Source organism: Salmo salar, chromosome ssa05, assembly GCF_905237065.1.
Source record: "Salmo salar chromosome ssa05, Ssal_v3.1, whole genome shotgun sequence".
Classification (NCBI taxonomy): Eukaryota; Metazoa; Chordata; class Actinopteri; order Salmoniformes; family Salmonidae; genus Salmo; species Salmo salar.
In genome coordinates, this window is record NC_059446.1 from 40,588,300 (window position 1) to 40,609,516 (window position 21,217).

The 21,217-nt window shown below is 40.4% G+C and overlaps 1 protein-coding gene across 1 annotated transcript; it reads left to right on the top strand.

Annotated features, from left to right (window-relative positions):
• The first annotated feature begins 1,023 nt into the window (after window positions 1–1,023).
• LOC123743109 (putative monooxygenase p33MONOX) lies at window positions 1,024–20,874 on the top strand. The gene is made up of 4 exons (XM_045718247.1): window positions 1,024–1,270; window positions 18,304–18,493; window positions 18,839–19,029; window positions 19,285–20,874. The coding sequence occupies exons 3-4, from the start codon at window positions 18,915–18,917 to the stop codon at window positions 19,491–19,493; spliced, it is 324 nt and encodes a 107-aa protein (XP_045574203.1). The 5' UTR covers window positions 1,024–1,270; window positions 18,304–18,493; window positions 18,839–18,914; the 3' UTR covers window positions 19,494–20,874.
• The last annotated feature ends 343 nt before the right edge of the window (window positions 20,875–21,217 follow it).

Consider the following 21,217-nt stretch of genomic DNA (forward strand, 5'->3'; position numbering starts at 1 on the left):
CCAAAATGACCGCCCCATTATATCTGATTATAAATCCATAATAATACATATATTATCACCTAATGTTGCGTTAGATATTTTTATCAACTTAACTTCTTGTGAACATTCCAAGTTGTGAACTTCAATTTGCTATTTATGGCCTGTAGGCCTCATTGACCTGAGCTCATACAACTCGTTTTTGAGTAAAAAAAAATCACAATGTATGGATTATTTTGTCTATAACAAATACTCAGATGAAACATATTGTGCTATTTATCACAGACTACTACTTCACTGTCAGTTTCTTGGCCTCTCTCCTCCTCACCAGTGTCATGATCAAAGATATGATCAAGAGCCTCACATATAGTATATCGATTGATCATTGTGCTGCCACAGAATGAATTGTGAGCAAGGCCTCAAAAAAGCTTTATATACCAGAGCTGTGAGAAAGTTCTATATATTATTGAAACAATGTTGCGATTGTTTGTGAGAATGCCAACAGGTGTGGTTCCCATGGGGGAAATATTCTATTAGGGAAAGGTTCCCGTGGGGGTTGCCATGGAAGGCAAGAAGGGGAGTGAGGTGTGTGTGTGTGTGTGTGTGTGTGTGTGTGTGTGTGTGTGTGTGTGTGTGTGTGTGTGTGTGTGTGTGTGTGTGTGTGTGTGTGTGTGTGTGTGTGTGTGTGTGTGTCTGTGTGTGTGTGTGTGTGTTCAAACACACATGCATGTGGGGTCTGGGAGAGGAAGTGGGTCCATCTGATGAATGGGCATGTGCCTGAACTCAATTTTATACACTAATTGTAGTCTCACCCATTCATTTCTAATGACTGGCCATTTTTGACCGGGAACACCACAGGTGTACAAAAGTTAAATACAACACCCCAAACGGTATGAAAATCATCCAAATGAATTTTGTGTGTTCAGATGCCCTGTGTGGACAAAGTCATGGAACCTTATGACAATCAGATTAAATGAACTACATTTTTTCAGAGAGAAATTCGACCGGAAGACAACAGGATGATTAAAGAACTGTCTGCTCTACATTTGAGTGCTATTTGTGCTGTGCATGTTGCCAGGCAACACAGTTAAATGAGACGAGCCCACGTGTTTCTAAAACAGCCAATCAGAAAACCTGTAACAAAGGGGGAATGAGGACATTTTTAGGTTTGTAGCAACAATACACATTGTACCTCCGTGCTGTATTTGTTTATTACACTTGAAAAACAACGAATAATGGATACAATGAGAGAGTGGATTGGCCTGGAGAGTCAAAGAAATCTTCCAATGAAAAGGTATTTGATCTTAATCATATCTTGCTATTTGTCAAGGCCTAACAGTTGGCTGGTTAACCGACCTTTACGTAACGTCAACGTAGCTAATTTAGATAGCACAAAGTGTACCTCTTTACGTTTATTCTGCCGATATCGTATCAGGACAGCAAAGTAACGTTAGTTATTTTAGTAATCATTGTATGTTAAATAACGCTAACATCGTTTCCGTTAGTTTAAGCTTTTTTAGTTAGCCGACGTTTACTGCTGCTCAGGCTAGAGCCAGTTTGGTCCACGCAATATCCGTTTTCACTGGGCTAGCTAACGCGTTAGCTACTAGTTAGCTATGTTTGTGTGGTTGTCGTCAAAGAAACATTACACTAACGTTACATGGGTAACTTTAGGGAGTTGACTTGGTGGCAGGTTAGGTAGCTAGCTAAGTGGTTGTTTAGTTAGCCAACTCAAAAATACCTTGGCCTGAACGCTTGCCAGCAAGCGGGGCAAAGGAGGAAGGATATATATATATATATATATATATACACAAAAGACATTTGGGCTAGGGGGTACAATATCACATTACACAAGGACTTTAATTAAAACCTCTACGGGATCGGTGTCCCCTCCGCAGGACTGTTGAGCTAATGTGATTAGCATGAGGTTGTAAGTAACAAAAAATATCCCAGGACATAAGACATATCTGATATGGGCAGAAAGCTTAAATTCTTGTTAATCTAACTGCACTGTCCAATTTACAGTGGGTAGCTATTACAGTGAAAGAATACCATGCTATTGTTTGAGCAGAGTGCACAATTATGAACTTGAAAATGTATTAATAAACCAATTAGGCACATTTGGGCGGTCTTGATATATTTTGAACAGATATGCAATGGTTCATTGGATTAGTCTAAAACTTTGCACATACACTGCTGCCATCTAGTGGGCAAAATTCAATTGTGCTTGGGCTGGAATGAAGCATTATGGCATTTCTCTTGCATTTCAAAGGTAATGGTACACAAAAATGCATGTTTTTTTTCTTTAAATCTGGTAAAAGATAATACAATGTGTTATATTCTCCTACGTTCATTTCACATTTCCACAAACTTCAAAGTGTTTCCTTTCAAATGGTATCAATAATATGCATATCCTTGCTTCAGGTCCTGAGCCACAGGCAGTTAGATTTGAGAATGTCATTTTAGGTGACAATTGGGGGGGAAAAGGAGTCGGATCCTGTTAACTTCTATGGGCTATGTGGGACGCTAGTGAAATATCAGGGCGGCAAATTCAAAAACAACAAAATGTCATAATTCAACTTTCTCAAACATACAACTATTTTACACCATTTTAAAAATACACTTCTCCTTGATGTAACCACATTGTCCAATTTCAAAAAGGCTTTACAGCGAAAGCAAAACATTACACTATGTTAAGAGAGTACATAGACAAAAATAATCACACAGCCATTTTCCAAGCAAGGACATGTGTCAATAAAACCCAAAACACAGCTAAATGAAGCACTAACCTTTGACGATCTTCATCAGATGACACTCCTAGGACATTATGTTACACAATACATGTATGTTTTGTTCGATAAAGTTCATATTTATATCCAAAAACAGCATTTTACATTGGCACATGATGTTCAGAAAATGTATTCCCACCAAAATGCCCGGTGAATGTGCACATCAATTTACAAAAATACTCATCATAAACGTTGACAAAATATACAACAATTATTTTAAGAATTATAGATAGACTACCCCTGGATGCAACCGCTGTGTCAGATTTTAAAATAGCTTTACGGAGAAAGCACATTTTTCAATATTATGAATACATAGCTCAGCCATCACGGTGAGCTATTCAGACACCCGCCAAGTTCGGGGCAACCTAAACTCAGAATTAGTATTAAAAATATTCTCTTACCTTTGCTGATCTTCATCAGAATGCACTCCCAGGACTGCTACTTCCACAAGAAATGTTGGTTTTGTTCGAAATTATCCATATTTATGTACAAATACCTCAGTTTTGTTCGTGCGTACAGATCACTTATCCAAAGGCATAACGCGTGAGCGCGGAACGAGAGACGAAAAGTCAAAATGTTCCATTACCGTACTTAGAAGCATGTCAAACGCTGTTTAAAATCAATCTTTATTGTATTTTTAATGTAGAATTGCGATAATATTCCAACCAGACAATAGCATATTCATTCAAGAAGAAAAAGAAGGAACGGCGTGCTCGCGCATATCCAATCCCTTTGTTGCCAGGCAGACCACTCAGTAACTGAGCTCCTATATTCTGCCCAGTGACAGGAGAATGCTCAAACCACTTTCTGAAGGCTTTAGATAGCCAATGGAAGCCTTAGGAAGTGCAACGTCACCCCACAGACACTGTAGATTCGATAGAGAATCAAAAGAAGAACTTCAATTCTCAGACTTTCCACTTCCTGGTTGGCTTTTTCTCAGGTTTTTGCCTGCCATATGAGTTCTGTTATACTCACAGACACCATTCAAACAGTTTTAGAAACTTCAGAGTGTTTTCTATCCAAATCTACTAATAATATGCATATTCTAGTTTCTGGGCCAGAATAGTAACCTGTTTAAATTGGGTATGTTTTCATCCGGCCGTGAAAATACTGCCCCCTAGCCCAGACAGGTTAACCTGTTTAGGATAGGGGGCCGTATTTTCACGGCCGGATAAAAAATTTACCTAATTTCATCTGGTTATTACTCCTGCCCAGAAACTAGAATATGCATATAATTGTTTGATTTAGATAGAAAACACCCAAAAGTTTCTAAAACTGTTTGAATGGTGTCTGTGAGTAGAACAGAACTCATATGGCAGGCCAAAACCTGAGAAGATTGCATACAGGAAGTGCCCTCTCTGACCATTTCTTGGCCTTCTATAGCCTCTTTATCGAAAACAGAGGATCTCTGCTGTAACGTGACATTTTCTAAGGCTCCCATAGGCTCTCAGAAGGAGCCAGAACGGGGAATGATGACTCTGCAGTCCCTGGGAGAAAAACAGTAGGGCTTTTGGGAAGTGGTCGTTCTGACACAGGACAACTGAGCTTTGGCGGAATCCGTAATTTGCTTTCTAATGATCATGATCTTTTCCTCAAAGAAGTTCATCAATTTATCATTACTGAAGTGAAAGCCATCCTCTCTTCGGGAATGCTGCTTTTTAGTTAGCTTTGTGACAGTATCAAAAATACATTTTGGATTGTTATTATTTTCCTCAATTAAGTTGGAAAAATAGGATGATCGAGCAGCAGTGAGGGCTCTTTGATACTGCACAATACTGTCTTTCCAAGCTAGTCTGATGACTTCCAGTTTGGTGTAGCGCCATTTCCATTCCAATTTTCTGGAAGCTTGCTTCAGAGCTCGGGTATTTTCTGTATACCAGGTAGCTAGTATCTTATGACAAATGTTTAGGGGTGCGACTGCATTTAGGGTATTGCGCAAGGTTAAATTGAGTTCCTCAGGTGGTTAACTGATTTTTGTACTCTGACGTCCTTGTGTAGGTGGAGGGAGTCTGGAAGGGCATCTAGGAATCTTTGGGTTGTCCGAGAATTTATAGCACGGTTTTTGATGATCCTTGGTTGGAGTCTGAGCAGATTATTTGTTGCGATTGCAAACGTAATAAAATGGTGGCCCGATAGTTCAGGATTATGAGGAAACAAATTTATGAGGGACAAAACTAGGACCAGAGTATGATTATGGCAGTGAGTAGGTCCGGAGACATGTTGGACAAAACCCACTGAGTCGATGATGGCTCCGAAAGCCTTTTGGAGTGGGTCTGTGGACTTTTCCATGTGAATATTAAAGTCACCAAAAATGTGAATAATATCTGCCATGACTACAAGGTCCGATATGTATTCAGGGAACTCAGTGATGAACGCTGTATATGGCCCAGGAGGCCTGTAAACAGTAGCTATAAAAAGTGATTGAGTAGGCTGCATAGATTTCATGACTAGAATTTAAATTTGTTATCGTAAATGTTAGCAACACCTCCGCCTTTGTGGGATGCGCTGGGGGATATGGTCACTAGCGTAACCAGGAGGTGAGGCCTCATTTTTAACAGTAAATTCATCAGGTTTAAGCCATGTTTCAGTTAGGCCAATCACATCAAGATTATGATCAGGGATTAGTTAATTGACTAACTCCCTTGGAAGTGAGGGATCTAACAATAAGTAGACGTTTTTTGAAATGTGAGATGTCACAATCTCTTCAATAATGGCAGGAATGGAGAAGGTCTTTATTCCAGTGAGATTGCTAAGGCGAACACCGCCATGGTTAGTTTTGCCCAACCTAGATCGAGGCACAGACACGGTCTCAATGGGGATAGCTGAGCTGACTACACTGTCTGTGCTAGTGGCAGGCTCCACTAAGCTGGCAGGCTGGCTCAGTGTGCAGGCCAGGCAGAAGGCTATCTCATTGTGGAGCTAGGGGAGTTAGAGCCCTGTCTATGTTCGTAGATAAGATGAGAGCACCCCTCCAGCTAGGATGGCGTCCGTCACTCCTCAACAGGCCAGGGTTGGTCCTGTTTGTGGCTGAGTCCCAGAAAAAGGGCCAATGATCTACAAATTCTACGTTTTGGGAGGGGCAGAAAACAGTTTTCAACCAGCGATTGAGTTGAGAGACTGCTGTAGAGCTCATCACTCCCCCTGTTTCAACTTATTTCTATCATAAGTAAAGAATCCAAGCAGCACATCTCTCCATAATAGTGTAAAATCTTCATAAATGTGTTCAATTATACATCTACTGATGTCTTGCCACAGATTCCTTACATGAATACAATGCCAAAAAAGATGCCATTTTTTTTACTTCTTCATATAGTGGTTGGCAGGATAATATTTATGAATAATTTTAAAAGAAACTTCCCAAGAAGTCTAGGAGTCTGAATACTTTCCAAATTCACTGTCTGTCACAACTGTACATTGGGTGGTAAAACTAATCAAATATCAATAATACAGCTTTGCTCCTTTTTCCCATTCTCCAAACGGGTTAACTACTCCTGGAATTCTTTGCCTAAGATATTTATTATCAATGTCCAACGGGACTATGGGTAGCCTCTAATGGGGAGAGGGGTAACCCAATCTCAAACCTGCACGTCCCTCTTTGTGGGTATTTCACTGGTACATTGGTTGTTAGCCCAAGATGTAGTCTTAAGGAGTCCATAGTACGAGTTACAAAACCTAATGGACAAACAAGGAAATTGTTCCAAATCATTTTCCCACCATTCATTTTAGAAACACTTAACCTCTATGGGCGAGGTGGGACGCTAGCGTCCCCCCCGTGGTGCACTCCATCAACAGCAGGTGCATTTCAAGAGCGGCAAATTTGAATCCAAATAAATGTCAAAATTCAAATTTTTCAAACATACAACTATTTTACACCCTTTGAAAGATAAACATCTCCTTAATCTAACCACGTTTTACGATTTCAAAAAGGTTTTACGGCGAAAGCATAAATTTAGAGTATGTTAGGACAGTACATTTACAAGAGTTGTGTGTAATGTTTTGTCAATTCAAAGACAGGGTCACCAAAACCATAAAACCAGCTAAAATGATGCACTAACCTTTTACAATCTCCATCAGATGACACTCCTAGGACATTATGTTAGACAATGCATGCATTTTTAGTTCTATCAAGTTCATATTTATATCCAAAAACAGCGTTTTACTATGGCATTGATGTTGAGGAAATCGTTTCCCTCCAATAACCGGCAGTCAAGTCAACACCACAAATTAAATAATTAAAATTAGAAAACATTGGTAAAATATTATATTGTCATTTAAAGAATTGTAGATTTACATCTCTTGAACGCAATCAACTTGCCAGATTTAAAAATAACCTTACTGGGAAATCACACTTTGCAATAATCTGAGCACTGCGCCCAGAAAAATACGCGTTGCGATACAGACTAGACGTCATGTTGGGGAGATCTAAAATCGAAAATACTATGTAAATAATCCATTACCTTTGATTCTCTTCATCAGATGTCACTTCCAGGTATCACAGGTCCATAACGAATGTAGTTTTGTTCAAAAAAGCTCATCATTTATGTCCAAAAATCTCCGTCTTGTTAGCACATGATCTAAGCCAGCCGGACTTCTCGTCATGAACGAGGGGAAAAAAATATATTTACGTTCGTTCAAACATGTCAAACGTTGTATAGCATAAATCATTAGGGCCTTTTTAACCAGAACATGAATAATATTCAAGGTGGACGAATGCATACTCTTTTATAACGTATTGGAACGAGGGTACCCAACATGAACTCGCGCGCCAGGTGTCTAATGGGCCATCATCGTTCCATGGCTCTTGTTCGGTCAGATCTCCCTCCAGAAGACTCAAAACACTTTGTAAAGGCTGGTGACATCTAGTGGAAGCAATAGGAATTGCCAAAATATTCCTCAGCCCCTGTGTTTTTCAATGGGATAGGTTTAAAGGTAATACAACACATCAGGTATCCACTTCCTGTCAGAAAATGTCTCAGGGTTTTGCCTGCCAAATGAGTTCTGTTATACTCACAGACACCATTCAAACAGTTTTAGAAACTTTAGAGTGTTTTCTATCCATATATAATAAGTATATGCATATTCTAGTTACTGGGTAGGATTAGTAACCAGATTAAATCGGGTAATTTTTTTTTATCCAGCAGTGCAAATACTGCCCCCTAGCCCTAACAGGTTATAATAAGTGCTGTGTTTTTTGTAGGCTTACCCTGGCGTGACGTTTTGATAACCGTGTAAATCTCTCTTGGACAAGGTGACTTTTATCAATATATTGGCCCCAAAAAATTAAATGCTAATGTGGCTATCATAAATAACTACAAATGCAATGATGATCTAGACGAGACTGCGGAATAAAGTCAAATGTAAGAATCTCTGAATTAACTATCTAATGTTGGCTAAATGTAAAGTCGTGGCCAAAAGTTTTGAGAATGACACATTCATTTCCACAATGTTTGCTGCTTCAGTGTCTTTTCGATATTTTTGTCAGATGTTACTATGGAATACTGAAGTATAATTACAAACATTTCATACAAATACATGAAGTTGATGCAAAGAGTCAATATTTGCAGTGTTGACCCTTCTTTTTCAAGACCTCTGTAATCCACCCTGGCATGCTGTCAATTAACTTCTGGGCCACATCCTGACTGATGGCAGCCCATTCTTGCATAATCAATGCTTGGAGTTTGTCAGAATTTGTGGGTTTTTGTTTGTCCACCTGTCTCTTGAGGATTGACCACAAGTTCTCAATGGGATTAAGGTCTGGGAGTTTCCTGGCCATGGACCCAAAATATCAATGTTTTGTTCCCCGAGCCACTTAGTTATCACTTTTGCCTTATGGCAAGGTGCTCTATCATGCTGGAAAAGGCATTGTCACCAAACTGTTCCTGGATGGTTGGGAGAAGTTGCTCTCGGAGGATGTGTTGGTACCATTCTTTATTCATGGCTGTGTTTTCGGCAAAATTGTGAGTGAGCCCACTCCCTTGGCTGAGAAGCAACCCCACACATGAATGATCTCAGGATGCTTTACTGTTGGCATGACACAGGACTGATGGTAGCGCTCACCTTGTCTTCTCCGGACAAGCTTTTTTCCGGATGCCCCAAACAATCGGAAAGGGGATTCATCAGAGAAAATGACTTTACCCCAGTCCTCAGCAGTCCAATCCCTGTACCTTTTTGCAGAATATCAGTCTGACCCTGATGTTTTTCCTGGAGAGAAGTGGCTTCTTTGCTGCCCTTCTTGACACCAGGCCATCCTCCAAAAGTCTTCGCCTCACTGTGCGTGCAGATGCACTCACACCTGCCTGCTGCCATTCTTGAGCAAGCTCTGTACTGGTGGTTCCCCGATCCCGCAGCTGAATCAACTTTAGGAGACGGTCCTGGCGCTTGCTGGACTTTCTTGGGCGCCCTGAAGCCTTCTTCACAACAATTGAACCACTCTCCTTGAAGTTCCTGATGATCCGATAAATGGTTGATTTAGGTGCAATCTTACTGGCAGCAATATCCTTGCCTGTGAAGCCCTTTTTTGTGCAAAGCAATGATGACGACACGTGTTTACTTGCAGGTAACCATGGTTGACAGAGGAAGAACAATGATTCCAAGCACCACCCTCCTTTTGAAGCTTCCAGTCTGTTATTCGAACTCAATCAGCATGACAGAGTGATCTCCAGCCTTGTCCTCGTCAACACTCACATCTGTGTTAACGAGAGAATCACTGACATGATGTCAGCTGGTCCTTTTGTGGCAGGGCTGAAATGCAGTGGAAATGTTTTTGGGGGATTCAGTTCATTAGCATGGCAAAGAGGGACTTTACAATTAATTGCAATTCATCTGATCACTCTTCATAACATTCTGGAGTATATGCAAATTGCCATCAAACAAACTGAGGCAGCAGACGTGGTGAAAATTAATATTTGTGTCATTCTCAAAACTTTTGGCCACGACTGTAGTAATCAATAATTTAGCTACATTTCTTTCAATTGACATTTCTGTGAACTGTCTTGTGCAAGTTTTAAATTGACGCAAAGGTGTCAACTAGAGATGACCTGCAGGGATTTGTAGAATTGCACGAAATCTGAGAGTAAGTGGAGCTGAATAAATTGATAAAAGTCACCTTGTCCGAGATAGACATAGTTATAAAACGTCATGCCAGGGTAAGCCTACACGAAACACAGACCTTATTTTAAGTGTTTCTAAAATTCCCTATGGAAAAAATTAATGGTGGGGAAACGATTGGAACCATTTACCTGTTTGACCGCTAGGTTTTATGGGTATTATGAAACCTCCACTGTGGGGCTCTATTACCATTACTCCTGAAGGTCCAAGGACCTTATGTTATTTTCAGAGGTAGAATGGCTCTGACAGCCAAATACTCCATCGAAACGTGAATTGATTCTCAATTGCGATACGGTTCTGGGAACATAAAGCCCTTTACTTTCATGTCACATCAAAATAATTTCACAATTGCAAAATGCACACTTACTGTCCACTGTTTTAACCAGATTTATCACAGTTGCAGACAAAGTATTTTTCAGTGACAACACGTTTCTGGCAGCCTCCTTTCATTACACACAGGCAATGTTCCCGCAAATTTTTTGGCACGGAGCAAATTTCAGCCAACTTGAATGTTGTGAAAATTCTGTGTAACTTCCGGCGTGTGTTTACTGGGAACGCTGAGGCTGTACCCGCTTTAAGTAAGTTAACAGGGGTCAAGTAGGCTACCGAAGCTTTTTGTTCATAATGTAGGCCTACCATAGTGGCCTTTCATCAAAAACAATGGAGAAAATTAATCCCATAACATTTTAACATGGAATTTGCTGTTCTATCATTCAGCCTACATTAGCAGCCAATGTGTGGTGTTCAATGTAGGCCTACATTCCATTAGACTTTTGAAAAAAACATACAGGGCTTGACATTAACCTGTTAATATACTTGTCCTTCAGAGAAGGAGGTGACTGAAAATGTTTGATGCAAGAAACCACTTTACAAAATAAAAATTATTATTTTCATACCATTATTACAGAGAGTCAGGCAAATGATGCTACCTTCTGCCTGTTGGCTACTTAGCTTATTCATGCCTGTCTCAAAATACACCACTGCCCCTTTAAGACAAAAAAAGGTTATTTACCCGATTTGCTTTTCAAAAGCGTCTAGAAATGCCAATGTTTTGTGCTCTTGTAGGAAGCAACACTCCCCCAATGCTGACTACGAATTATTTATAACTAAGCTATTACCTCACTAACAAAGGATATGTACAAATGTGCACACGTTGCTACATGTAGCTTTCGCTTTGATCTCAAAACAGGCATGACCGATCATGCTGTAAAAAGTCCAGTTCAAAGTGAATGGCACAGATCCATATATGGCAATGGTCTATTTGTATATAGGCCTACTGCAGCTCTGGTTGTTATGGCGCACCGGTCTGTGAAGATTACGGACCTGAGTGGTGTCTGTCAATGCAATAGAATCCTACTCTGATGCGTTCTGCCCACAACAAAATCTCTTGCATAGTTTTTGTTTTGGTATGTTGCATTGATAGTGGCTAATTGATTGATTCGATCACAATTGCAACAGTGAAGGGAAACGTTGAGAGTTTTAATTAATGGGGAAAACTCTAGAAAGTTCAAAGTTCAATCTCGAGCTTCTCTGCAATATTTTTTCTGCACGGTAGTCACAGTGGAGCTGCGAGCCCGCATGCCGCTTAGAGGGAACATTGCACACAGGTGTTCGGAGCGTGCTAGATAGCTAATTAATACAGGTGGTCCCTCTGTCTTCCGTCGGTCTTCTGGAAACAAGTGCTGTAACATGGATATATGGACGTGTGGGAACTAACCCTAACCCTATAAAGTAGGGATGCACCGATATGACATTTTTGTCGATACCGATATCTAATGTTTTCCTTGCCAAAAAAAATGATACCGATAACCAATATTTACAATTTTTGCAGGGTTTTTTAAGCATTCTAGTGAAGTTAAATAGTTGAAACAAAGTAACATATGTTCAGTTAGGAACAGATTTTTTAATAACTTGTAAATGAGAAATGACAAATCCTGAATGTATTTTATCGCACAACAGATATATATTCATAACACAAATATTTTAGCTGCCCCGCATTACAAAGATGATTTAAGTTGTTGGTGGCTCTACTTACTAGCCAATCTTGACTCTATGGAGAAACTTAAAAATGCATTGAACGAAATATTGGTTTAAACTAAAATTAAGTTAATCATTTTAGCTTCAACTGCTTGAAAAAATAGCAGTTTGACAGCTTAGAAACAGTTATAAATGGAACAACTTAAACTTTTCAAATGTGCTCAACTGACGGAAACTAGTCAAATGCGAGCAAATTTACAACACCGCTCATCTTTCATTTAGAAAAAAACACAAAAAACAAGAACAAAACTGCTTTGTTTTAAATTAAATGAAAATCTTCACCTATACCAGCCATGAATAAACAACAGAAAAGCCATTGGGCTTAGTCATTTTTACCCCAGTGACTCTAGATGGCTGGGTTACAATATGACTGCCCATTTACAATTTTAACATTTGGGGGAGGTGTTTCTTCACAAAGAGGACCTGCTAGGCTTTGTCACAAGAGTCTGTTTCTTTTTTCGTCTACAATATGTGAAGCTGCACTGAAAAGCCGCTCACTGTCCACACTAGTAAAGGGAGCACCAAGATATTTGCGCGCAGCTTTAGCTAGGATGGGGAAACGGTGCTTTTCAGTGCAGCTTCACACATTGTAGGGGTTAGTGCGTGTAATACAACATATTGCATTATTCTTGCATTCCAAAGTATCATTAGGCATTGGTCTACATTGGCAAATGTTGGCCGATGTAGTAACAGAAAATGAAAATACAACGCGTATCTCTGAGACACACACAAACACTGACAAGTTATTTTGTTGGCATTTACGTACAGTTGAAGTCAAAGTTTACATACACCTTTGTCAAATACATTTAAACTCAGTTTTTCAGTAAAAATTCCCTTTCTTAGGTCAGTTAGGATCACCACTTTATTTTAAGAATGTGAAATGTCAGAATAATAGTGGAGAGTGATTTATTTCTGCTTTTATTTATTTCATCACATTCCCAGTGGGTCAGAAGTTTACATACACTCAATTAGTATTTGGTAGCATTGGCTTTAAATTGTTTAACCTGTTGGGTCTAGGGGGCAGCATTTGCACGTCTGGATAAAAAAAATGTACCCGATTTAATCTGGTTACTAATCCTACCCAGTAACTAGAATATGCATATACTTATTATATATGGATAGAAAACACTCTAAAGTTTCCAAAACTGTTTGAATGGTGTCTGTGAGTATAACAGAACTCATTTGGCAGGCAAAACCCTGAGACATTTTCTGACAGGAAGTGGATACCTGATGTGTTGTATTGACTTTAAACCTATCCCATTGAAAAACACAGGGGTTTAGGAATATTTTGGCACTTCCTATTGCTTCCACTAGATGTCACCAGCCTTTACAAAGTGTTTTGAGTCTTCTGGAGGGAGATCTGACCGAACAAGAGCCATGGAACGTTGATGTCCCATTAGACACCTGGCGCGCTAGTTCATGTTGGGTACCCTCGTTCCAATACGTTATAAAAGAGTATGCATTCGTCCACCTTGAATATTATTCATGTTCTGGTTAAAAAAGGCCCTAATGATTTATGCTATACAACGTTTGACATGTTTGAACGAACGGAAATATATTTTTTCCCCTCGTTCATGACGAGAAGTCCGGCTGGCTTACATCATGTGCTAACGAGACGGAGATTTTTGGACATAAATGATGAGCTTTTTTGAACAAAACTACATTCGTTATGGACCTGTGATACCTGGAAGTGACATCTGATGAAGAGAATCAAAGGTAATGGATTATTTACATAGTATTTTCGATTTTAGATCTCCCCAACATGACGTCTAGTCTGTATCGCAACGCGTATTTTTCTGGGCGCAGTGCTCAGATTATTGCAAAGTGTGATTTCCCAGTAAGGTTATTTTTAAATCTGGCAAGTTGATTGCGTTCAAAAGATGTAAATCTATAATTCTTTAAATGACAATATAATATTTTACCAATGTTTTCTAATTTTAATTATTTAATTTGTGACGCTGACTTGACTGCCGGTTATTGGAGGGAAACGATTTCCTCAACATCAATGCCATAGTAAAACGCTGTTTTTGGATATAAATATGAACTTGATAGAACTAAAAATGCATGCATTGTCTAACATAATGTCCTAGGAGTGTCATCTGATGGAGATTGTAAAAGGTTAGTGCATCATTTTAGCTGGTTTTATGGTTTTGGTGACCCTGTCTTTGACTTGACAAAACATTACACACAACTCTTGTAAATGTACTGTCCTAACATACTCTAAATTTATGCTTTCGCCGTAAAACCTTTTTGAAATCGTAAAACGTGGTTAGATTAAGGAGATGTTTATCTTTCAAATGGTGTAACATAGTTGTATTTTTGAAAAATTTGAATTTTGACATTTATTTGGATTCAAATTTGCCGCTCTTGAAATGCACCTGCTGTTGATGGAGTGCACCACGGGTGGCACGCTAGCGTCCCACCTAGCCCCAAGAGGTTAACTTGGGTCAAACGTTACGGGTAGCGTTCCACAAGCTTTCCACAATAAGTTGGGTGAATTTTGGTCCGTTCTTCCTGACAGAGCTGGTGTAACTGAGTCAGGTTTGTAGGCCTCCTTGCTCGCACGTGCTTTTTCAGTTCTGCCCACAAATTACCTATAGGATTGAGGTCAGGGCTTTGTGATGGCCACTCCAATACCTTGACATTTTGCCACAACTTTGGAAGTATGCTTGGGGTCAATGTCCATATGGATGACCCATTTGTGACTCAGCTTTAACTTCCTGACTGATGTCTTGATATGTTGCTTCAATATATCCACATAATTTTCCTTCCTCATGATGCCATCTATTTTGTGAAGTGCACCAGTCCCTCCTGCAGCAAAGCACCCCCACAACATGATGCTGCCACCCCTGTCCTTCACAGCTGAAATGGTGTTCTTCAGCTTGCAAGCTTCCCCCTTTTTCCTCCAAACATAATGATGGTCATTATGGCCAAACAGTTCTATTTTTGTTTCATCAGACCAGAGGACATTTCTCCAAAAAGTACGATCTATGTCCCCATGTGCATTTGCAAACCGTAGTCTCTTTTTTTTAATGGCGGTTTTGGAGCAGTGGCTTCTTCCTTCCTGAGCGGCCTTTCAGGTTATGTCGATAGAGGACTCGTTTTACTGTTGATATAGATACTTTTGTACCTGTTTCCACCAGGATCTTTACAAGGTCTTTTGCTGTTGTTCTGGGATTGATTTGCACTTTTCGCACCAAAGTACGTTCATCTCTAGGAGACAGAACACGTCTCCTTCCTGAGCGGTATGACGGCTGCGTGATCCCATGGTGTTTATACTTGCGTACTATTGTTTGTACAGCTGAACATGGTACCTTCAGGCATTTGGAAATTGCTCCGAAGGATGAACCATACTTGTGAAGGTCTACAATCTTTTTTCTGAGGTCTTGGCTGATTTCTTTTGATTTTTCCATGATGTCAAGCAAAGAGGCACTGAGTTTGAAGGTAGGCCTTGAAATACATCCACAGACAAGTTTTAATGACTCCAACCTAAGTGTATGTAAACTTCCGACTTCAACTGTACGTCCCCATTACCAGTAAAACATAATCAAAACCTATTTATTTCACTTACTTGCTGTGCTGTTTCATTCATTTGTTCAGTCATTTCATTCTCAACCAGGATTTCATCATACATGTCAAGCAGTGAAGTTTCAGCTCTGTCTGTCCGTGGCCTCTTCTGTCGTGGGTCCTCTTCCTCAGTGCTCACTGTCCGTTTCCATCTTGTCCAGCTGTGTCTGTAACATTTCACGTAAACCCTGTTTCTTGTCTGCATTGAAGAAGCGATCCTTGTACTTAGCATCGAGCATGGTGGCGACACAGTAAAGAGGCGCAGAGACAATGCCACCGAATCGCTTGTTCACAGCCTCTAGTAGAGTACTTTTGCAATCTGTGTCGGCAGTTTTGTTGATCAGGCGTTTCAATGCCATAAGGGGGTACCACGTCTGCTGCAGACGCGGTTGATGAGCTTATTTCTCGAGTCAGTTGTTCGAATGGAGCTAGGAGTGTGTTCATGTTTTCAATGATAGTCCACTGGTTTGTACTGATTATTGCAGGTAACTCCTAGTCGGCTGCGTACCCGCCAAGCACTCGTTTTTGTTCCAGCAGGTTCTCCATCATGTAAAAAGTACTGTTCCATCGGGTGGAAACGTCTTGCTTAAGCCTTTTCGTTTTCACTCCAAGCTGCTCCTGTATTGCTTGCAGGCGGCTGTATGCTAGCTGTGAGTGTTTAAAATGACCCACTATCTTCCTACCTGTTGCCACTATGTCAGATATGATGCGTTGGGCCAAAACACATTCGTTCACAGCCAGCTGCAGCGTGTGTGCCATGCATGGCAAACTGGCGACTCCGCATTCTTCCGAAGCCTTTGTCACGTTACGTGCATTATCATGTAGCACAGCGTGTACTTTGTTCTTGGGGATTTTCAAAGTTTCAAACATGTTCTCAAATGCCATTGAAGGTGTGTGTCATTTCAACGTTCTGTTTATTTGTAAATTGTTTCTCACTGATATGAAAGATAAGGTCCTTTATACTTCCAAAACCCGTACCGCAAGCGATGCGTGTTACTGTTCAGACGGAGTGCCTGGGATCTGAAACTCCCCCATACAGATGACATCTTCGTCACCATGACTCTTCTGAAATGTAATGGAACTGAGTCATGATCAAGGGCTAAATGGTTGTATGACATCAAAATGTGGTCCCCAACCGGCTGGTGCTGTGCTGAACACCAGATTTGGTTTCGAAAGGGCAGGGTTCCAAAGATGTTTGGGTCTTGTGCTGACACCCTAGAAGAAACCTCTAGATAGTTTTCTCTGCTCCTAACAGTCTAAGAGAGAACAGTGTATACGCTGCATTCGAATGATGAGCACTACAGTGATCAGAACTCGAAGGGAAAGGATTGCAACAGTGAGTACAGACTGAGAATGCAGGAGCATAGTACACACAGAAGTATGGAATATTCATCCCAACATTCCCAGAAGGAATGTAGAATGATGGAACATAGAGAATATCGTTCCAGAGATAGTAGTAACCAAAATCAACAGACTCAAAAAGGTAAGATTGGAGCTTGGGTAGCATTGCTTTTTCACTAGCCTGTCATGGCTCTATGGATTTCATTAGCTGGGAAACTCTAGATAGGAGACTAGGCTGAGTCTTCTGGGAATATTGATAACTAGCTGGGAAACCTTATTTGACTCTGGGTACCCTGCTATGGATTATATAGGGAATAGGGGTTGTTTGGTGACAGGTCTTGACTTTGTGCTGGTGGGTGCAGGACAGGTGTGGTCTGCCTGTCTATTATTTGGCCTGGGGAAAACACTCCCTGGCTTGATGCCTCTGAGTTATATGCTTATGTATAATGAAAATACGTGGCATGCAGTGATCATATAATTTTGGACTGACGAGCAGAGGTGGAAAAATTACAGAATTATCATACTTGAGTTAAAGTAAAGATACCTTAATTGAAAATTAGAAAAAGTAAAACTCACCCAGTAAAATACTACTTGAGTAAGTCTAAAAGTATTTGGGTTTAAATATACTTAAGTATCAAATGTAATTGCTAAAATATACTAAAAGTATAAATAATTTCAAACTCCTTATATAAAGCAAGACATGTTTTTTTATTTTATTTTTACGAATAGCCAGGGGCATGCTCCAACACTCAGACATCATTTACAAACAAAGCATGTGTTTAGTGAGTCCGTCAGATCAGAGGCAGTAGGGATGACCAGGGATGTACTCTTGCTAAGTGTGTGAATCAGACCATTTTCATGTCCTGCTAAGCATTCAAAAGGGCACGAGTACTTTTGGGTGTCAGGGAAAATGTATAAAGTACATTATTTTCTTTAGGAATGTAGTGAAATAAAAGTAAAAGTTGTCAACAATATAAATAGTAAAGTACAGACACCCTAAAAAACTACTTAAGTAAAAATACTTGAAAGTACTACTTAAGTACTCTTTACCACTGCTGACAAGAATGTTATTCCTGCATAGAGAGGGGTCTTAGGTCATTAGTCTGGGCACCAGTCAAATGGACTTTGTGAAGCCTGGTGGGCCACCAGATAATCTGTTTAGTGGCCCCCTTAGGTTAATCACTCATCTCTCGCACTGACTGCGGTCAACAGTTTCCAAATATCCTTAGTTTGATGCAAAAACAAATGTTGATGGGGGAAACAGGCCAAACTGGTCTTTGGTTTGTGTGTTTACGTGGCCCACCATCATTTCACCTGCCTCAATGTCACAATCTTGCTCTGGGTCTCGTCATTTGGGTGGTTGTCTGTGTATGTGTGTCTTTACCATGCAAAACGCATGCCTCTCGCTCCCTCATGGGCTGAAGACAAGAGTGCTACTGAACAACACATTTCTAAGCTGCATCTTTCTACCTCTTTGTCTCTGCAGAAGCTGAGAATGCCAAGCGGGGACTTCAAGGAGGACAGGCTTACGACATCAGCTCAATCCACCCCTTGTGGCACCCCTTCCAGCACCCCGTCTGTCACCCCCTACCTACCTGGGGCGGCAGGTAGCCTAGTGGTTAGAGCGTTGGGCTAGTAACCGAAAGGTTGCAAGATCGAATCCCCAAGCTGACAAGGTACAAATCTCTCGTTCTACCCCTGAACAAGGCAGTTAACCCACTGTTCCTAGGCCGTCATTGAAAATAAGAATTTGTTCTTAACTGACTTGCCTAGTAAAATAAAGGTAAAATATATATTTATTTTTTTAAACCCAGCATCAGCCCCCACCCCTCACCAATACTCAACCGCAAGTATGCATCAAATGGCTGTTTTTGGCTATTTTGGAATAGATCCTGGAGTAGAATAGACGTCCACTCCCATCTGAATGAGCACTAGATTCAAATATGACTCATATTTTCAGATGGCACATTAGGTACAATTGTTCCATGTCTCTAATAGCTTTGTTGTGTGTGGGCATGCAGGAGCTGGTTCAACAGCCAGAGTCTTGCACCATTTCTCGCTGCCCCAGAGCTCAGTAGTCCTAACCTCAGCCCTGAAATGGGAGGCAATGAGGGAGGAGGTGGAGCGGGAGGGGAGAGGTGGAGCTTATTTGGAACTTCTCGCCCAGTAGTACAGAAGTCCACTACTGACCCCGGTTCAGAAACCAACACAGGTAAGAAATCAGTCTCTCAGGAGTTTCAATTATTAGGACTGTTGGCCGAGCTTTCTTTGTTAAAAAAAAAAAAAAAAAAGTGAGAAGGGATCTAAGAATAGACTTTGTGTTCCCAAGAGAGAATGTGTGAATAATAGTCTTCTATAGTCATGGTCAAGTCAGCATTTCGGATTCTAAAAAATAGTTTTTGCTTTGATGATGCTATACCTTTTTGTCAGGTGCGTTAACATTCTTGTCTCCTCTGCTCTTCCTCAGGCTTCACACTAAAGTCATACTTTGGCGTGCAGAAGTCTAACACCATGGAGGGCATCAAGACCCAGGTCAACCTCATGGTGGATGACCCTGCCAAGTTCAACCCTCCCAAGATCGAGATCAGCAGCATCGAGGGCAACAGACCCCTCCAGACCCGCCCACACAAACTCAAACCCCGGGACATGAACGTCCTGACACCATCTGGATTCTGATACCCTTGCCTCCCTGTTGGCCAGTAGCAGGTCTCCTACCCTCTTCTGTCTCCTAAGCCTCCTCAGCTTCTGTGGAAAACCGAGATGGAGAAGATGGAGGACGAGCTACAGAACTATATCCCCATATTCCCTGAACCCTGATGTTTTATATGACCCTATGCCTGCTTCCCCCCACTTCTCCTCAATTAAAGCACCAAATGGAGCATTTCCATTCACCTCGCTTCAAGAGGGTCACTTTTTTGGAGGGGTGCTTTGTCATGCCCTGTTGTCGCCTGCTTCTCAGTGATGTCATGAGATAGAAATTGTGTTTTTGATGTCTCATGAGTGCCCTGTTTGGTGCAAAACCCCCAAGCTCATTATATTTAACTCACTTTCACTTAAAGCACTGTACAGTACCCAGCCAATGTCATTTCACTCAACTATACTCAATCACCTCTGACGCTTTATTTTAATTTCAATTTTAACAAATGTAACAGTGAGTGTGGTTTTACTGACGTTGTGCCTAAGCTTGCTTCTGGCATCTTGCTCACATCAGTTCACATTTTGTTTTATTTGAAAGATGAGTGGCTACTGCTAACCTGGATTATTTGTTTTTCTTCATAACATCCAGATTTTGTTTGTTATTAGTATTTAAGTGTCATGATATTTGTCATACCAGTCTGTAATGCTTTAAGAATATATTGATATGAAGTACAATGCATTGAAATTGTCATTTTAAAAGCTTTTTTTTATATGGACTATTATTTTAGAATGAATACTGTTTTGTTTTTGCAAGATGTTCCAAGATGAATTCCAATAACTATAGCTTGGTCCACTGATTTTGGCTGTAAATAATTTCAACACTAACAAAAGTATTCCAATGTTTCTGGTTAATTATTTATCTTAATTGCTAACTTTAAAGGGCCGGCTCCCCCATATGAAAGTCACTTAAATTTGACTGGTACTGTATGTGTTTATGATCCAGCTTTCGTCTAAGAATTAAATGGTGTTTTGGGATGGGGTTACTAGCTAGTGTATTTTACGTCGCACAGTAGTATAACATCCCACATTAGATTATTTTTTTTTGTCACATACACCAGATAGGTGCAGGTAAATGTGTTGTTTTACAGGGTCAGCCATAGTACGTTACCCCAGGAGCAAGTTAGGGTTAAGTGCTTTGCTCAAGGGCACATTGGCAGATTTTACACCTTGTCAGTTCGGCTATTCGAACTATCGACCTTTCGGTTAATGGCCCAACCGCTAGGATACCTGCCTTCATTAGAAAACACTGTTGGGTTAAAAATAAAAGTTGTGAAAATGTTGCTGATTTGACCATTACATCTTATGGACACTAGATGGCACAAGAAGCTCTGAGGGTGAAATAAACAGGACTCTAAAGATATTATTGTTGGTGAGTCTCATGAATTTATTACGTTCAGTGTTTTTAACCGTGTTCGAGAGGATCAAAACTCTTATGTATCATGGGTAAATTGTGATCGACTGACAGATCTACAAATAATGAGTAGTGATTTGTAGATCAGGCAGTCACAATTTTCCCATGATTCATCAAGGTTTTGATGGTCTCAAACACAGCCGTTGAATTCGTTACAATAGTTTAAAAGGATTCTGTATTGCCAGCACATCCTAAAGGCAAAATCAACAATACCACAACCAACGTTCCCTCTAATTTTTTCCGTCACTGTGCAAATTTCAGGTCTGCTGAGCGCAAACTTGAATGTTGTAAA

Bases quoted from the DNA above. Each gene is read 5' to 3' on its own strand.
- LOC123743109 (XM_045718247.1), top strand. From the start codon at position 18,915: ATGGGAGGCAATGAGGGAGGAGGTGGAGCGGGAGGGGAGAGGTGGAGC. The intron at 19,030-19,284 runs GTAAGAAATCAG...GCTCTTCCTCAG, and splicing joins CGGTTCAGAAACCAACACAG to GCTTCACACTAAAGTCATAC.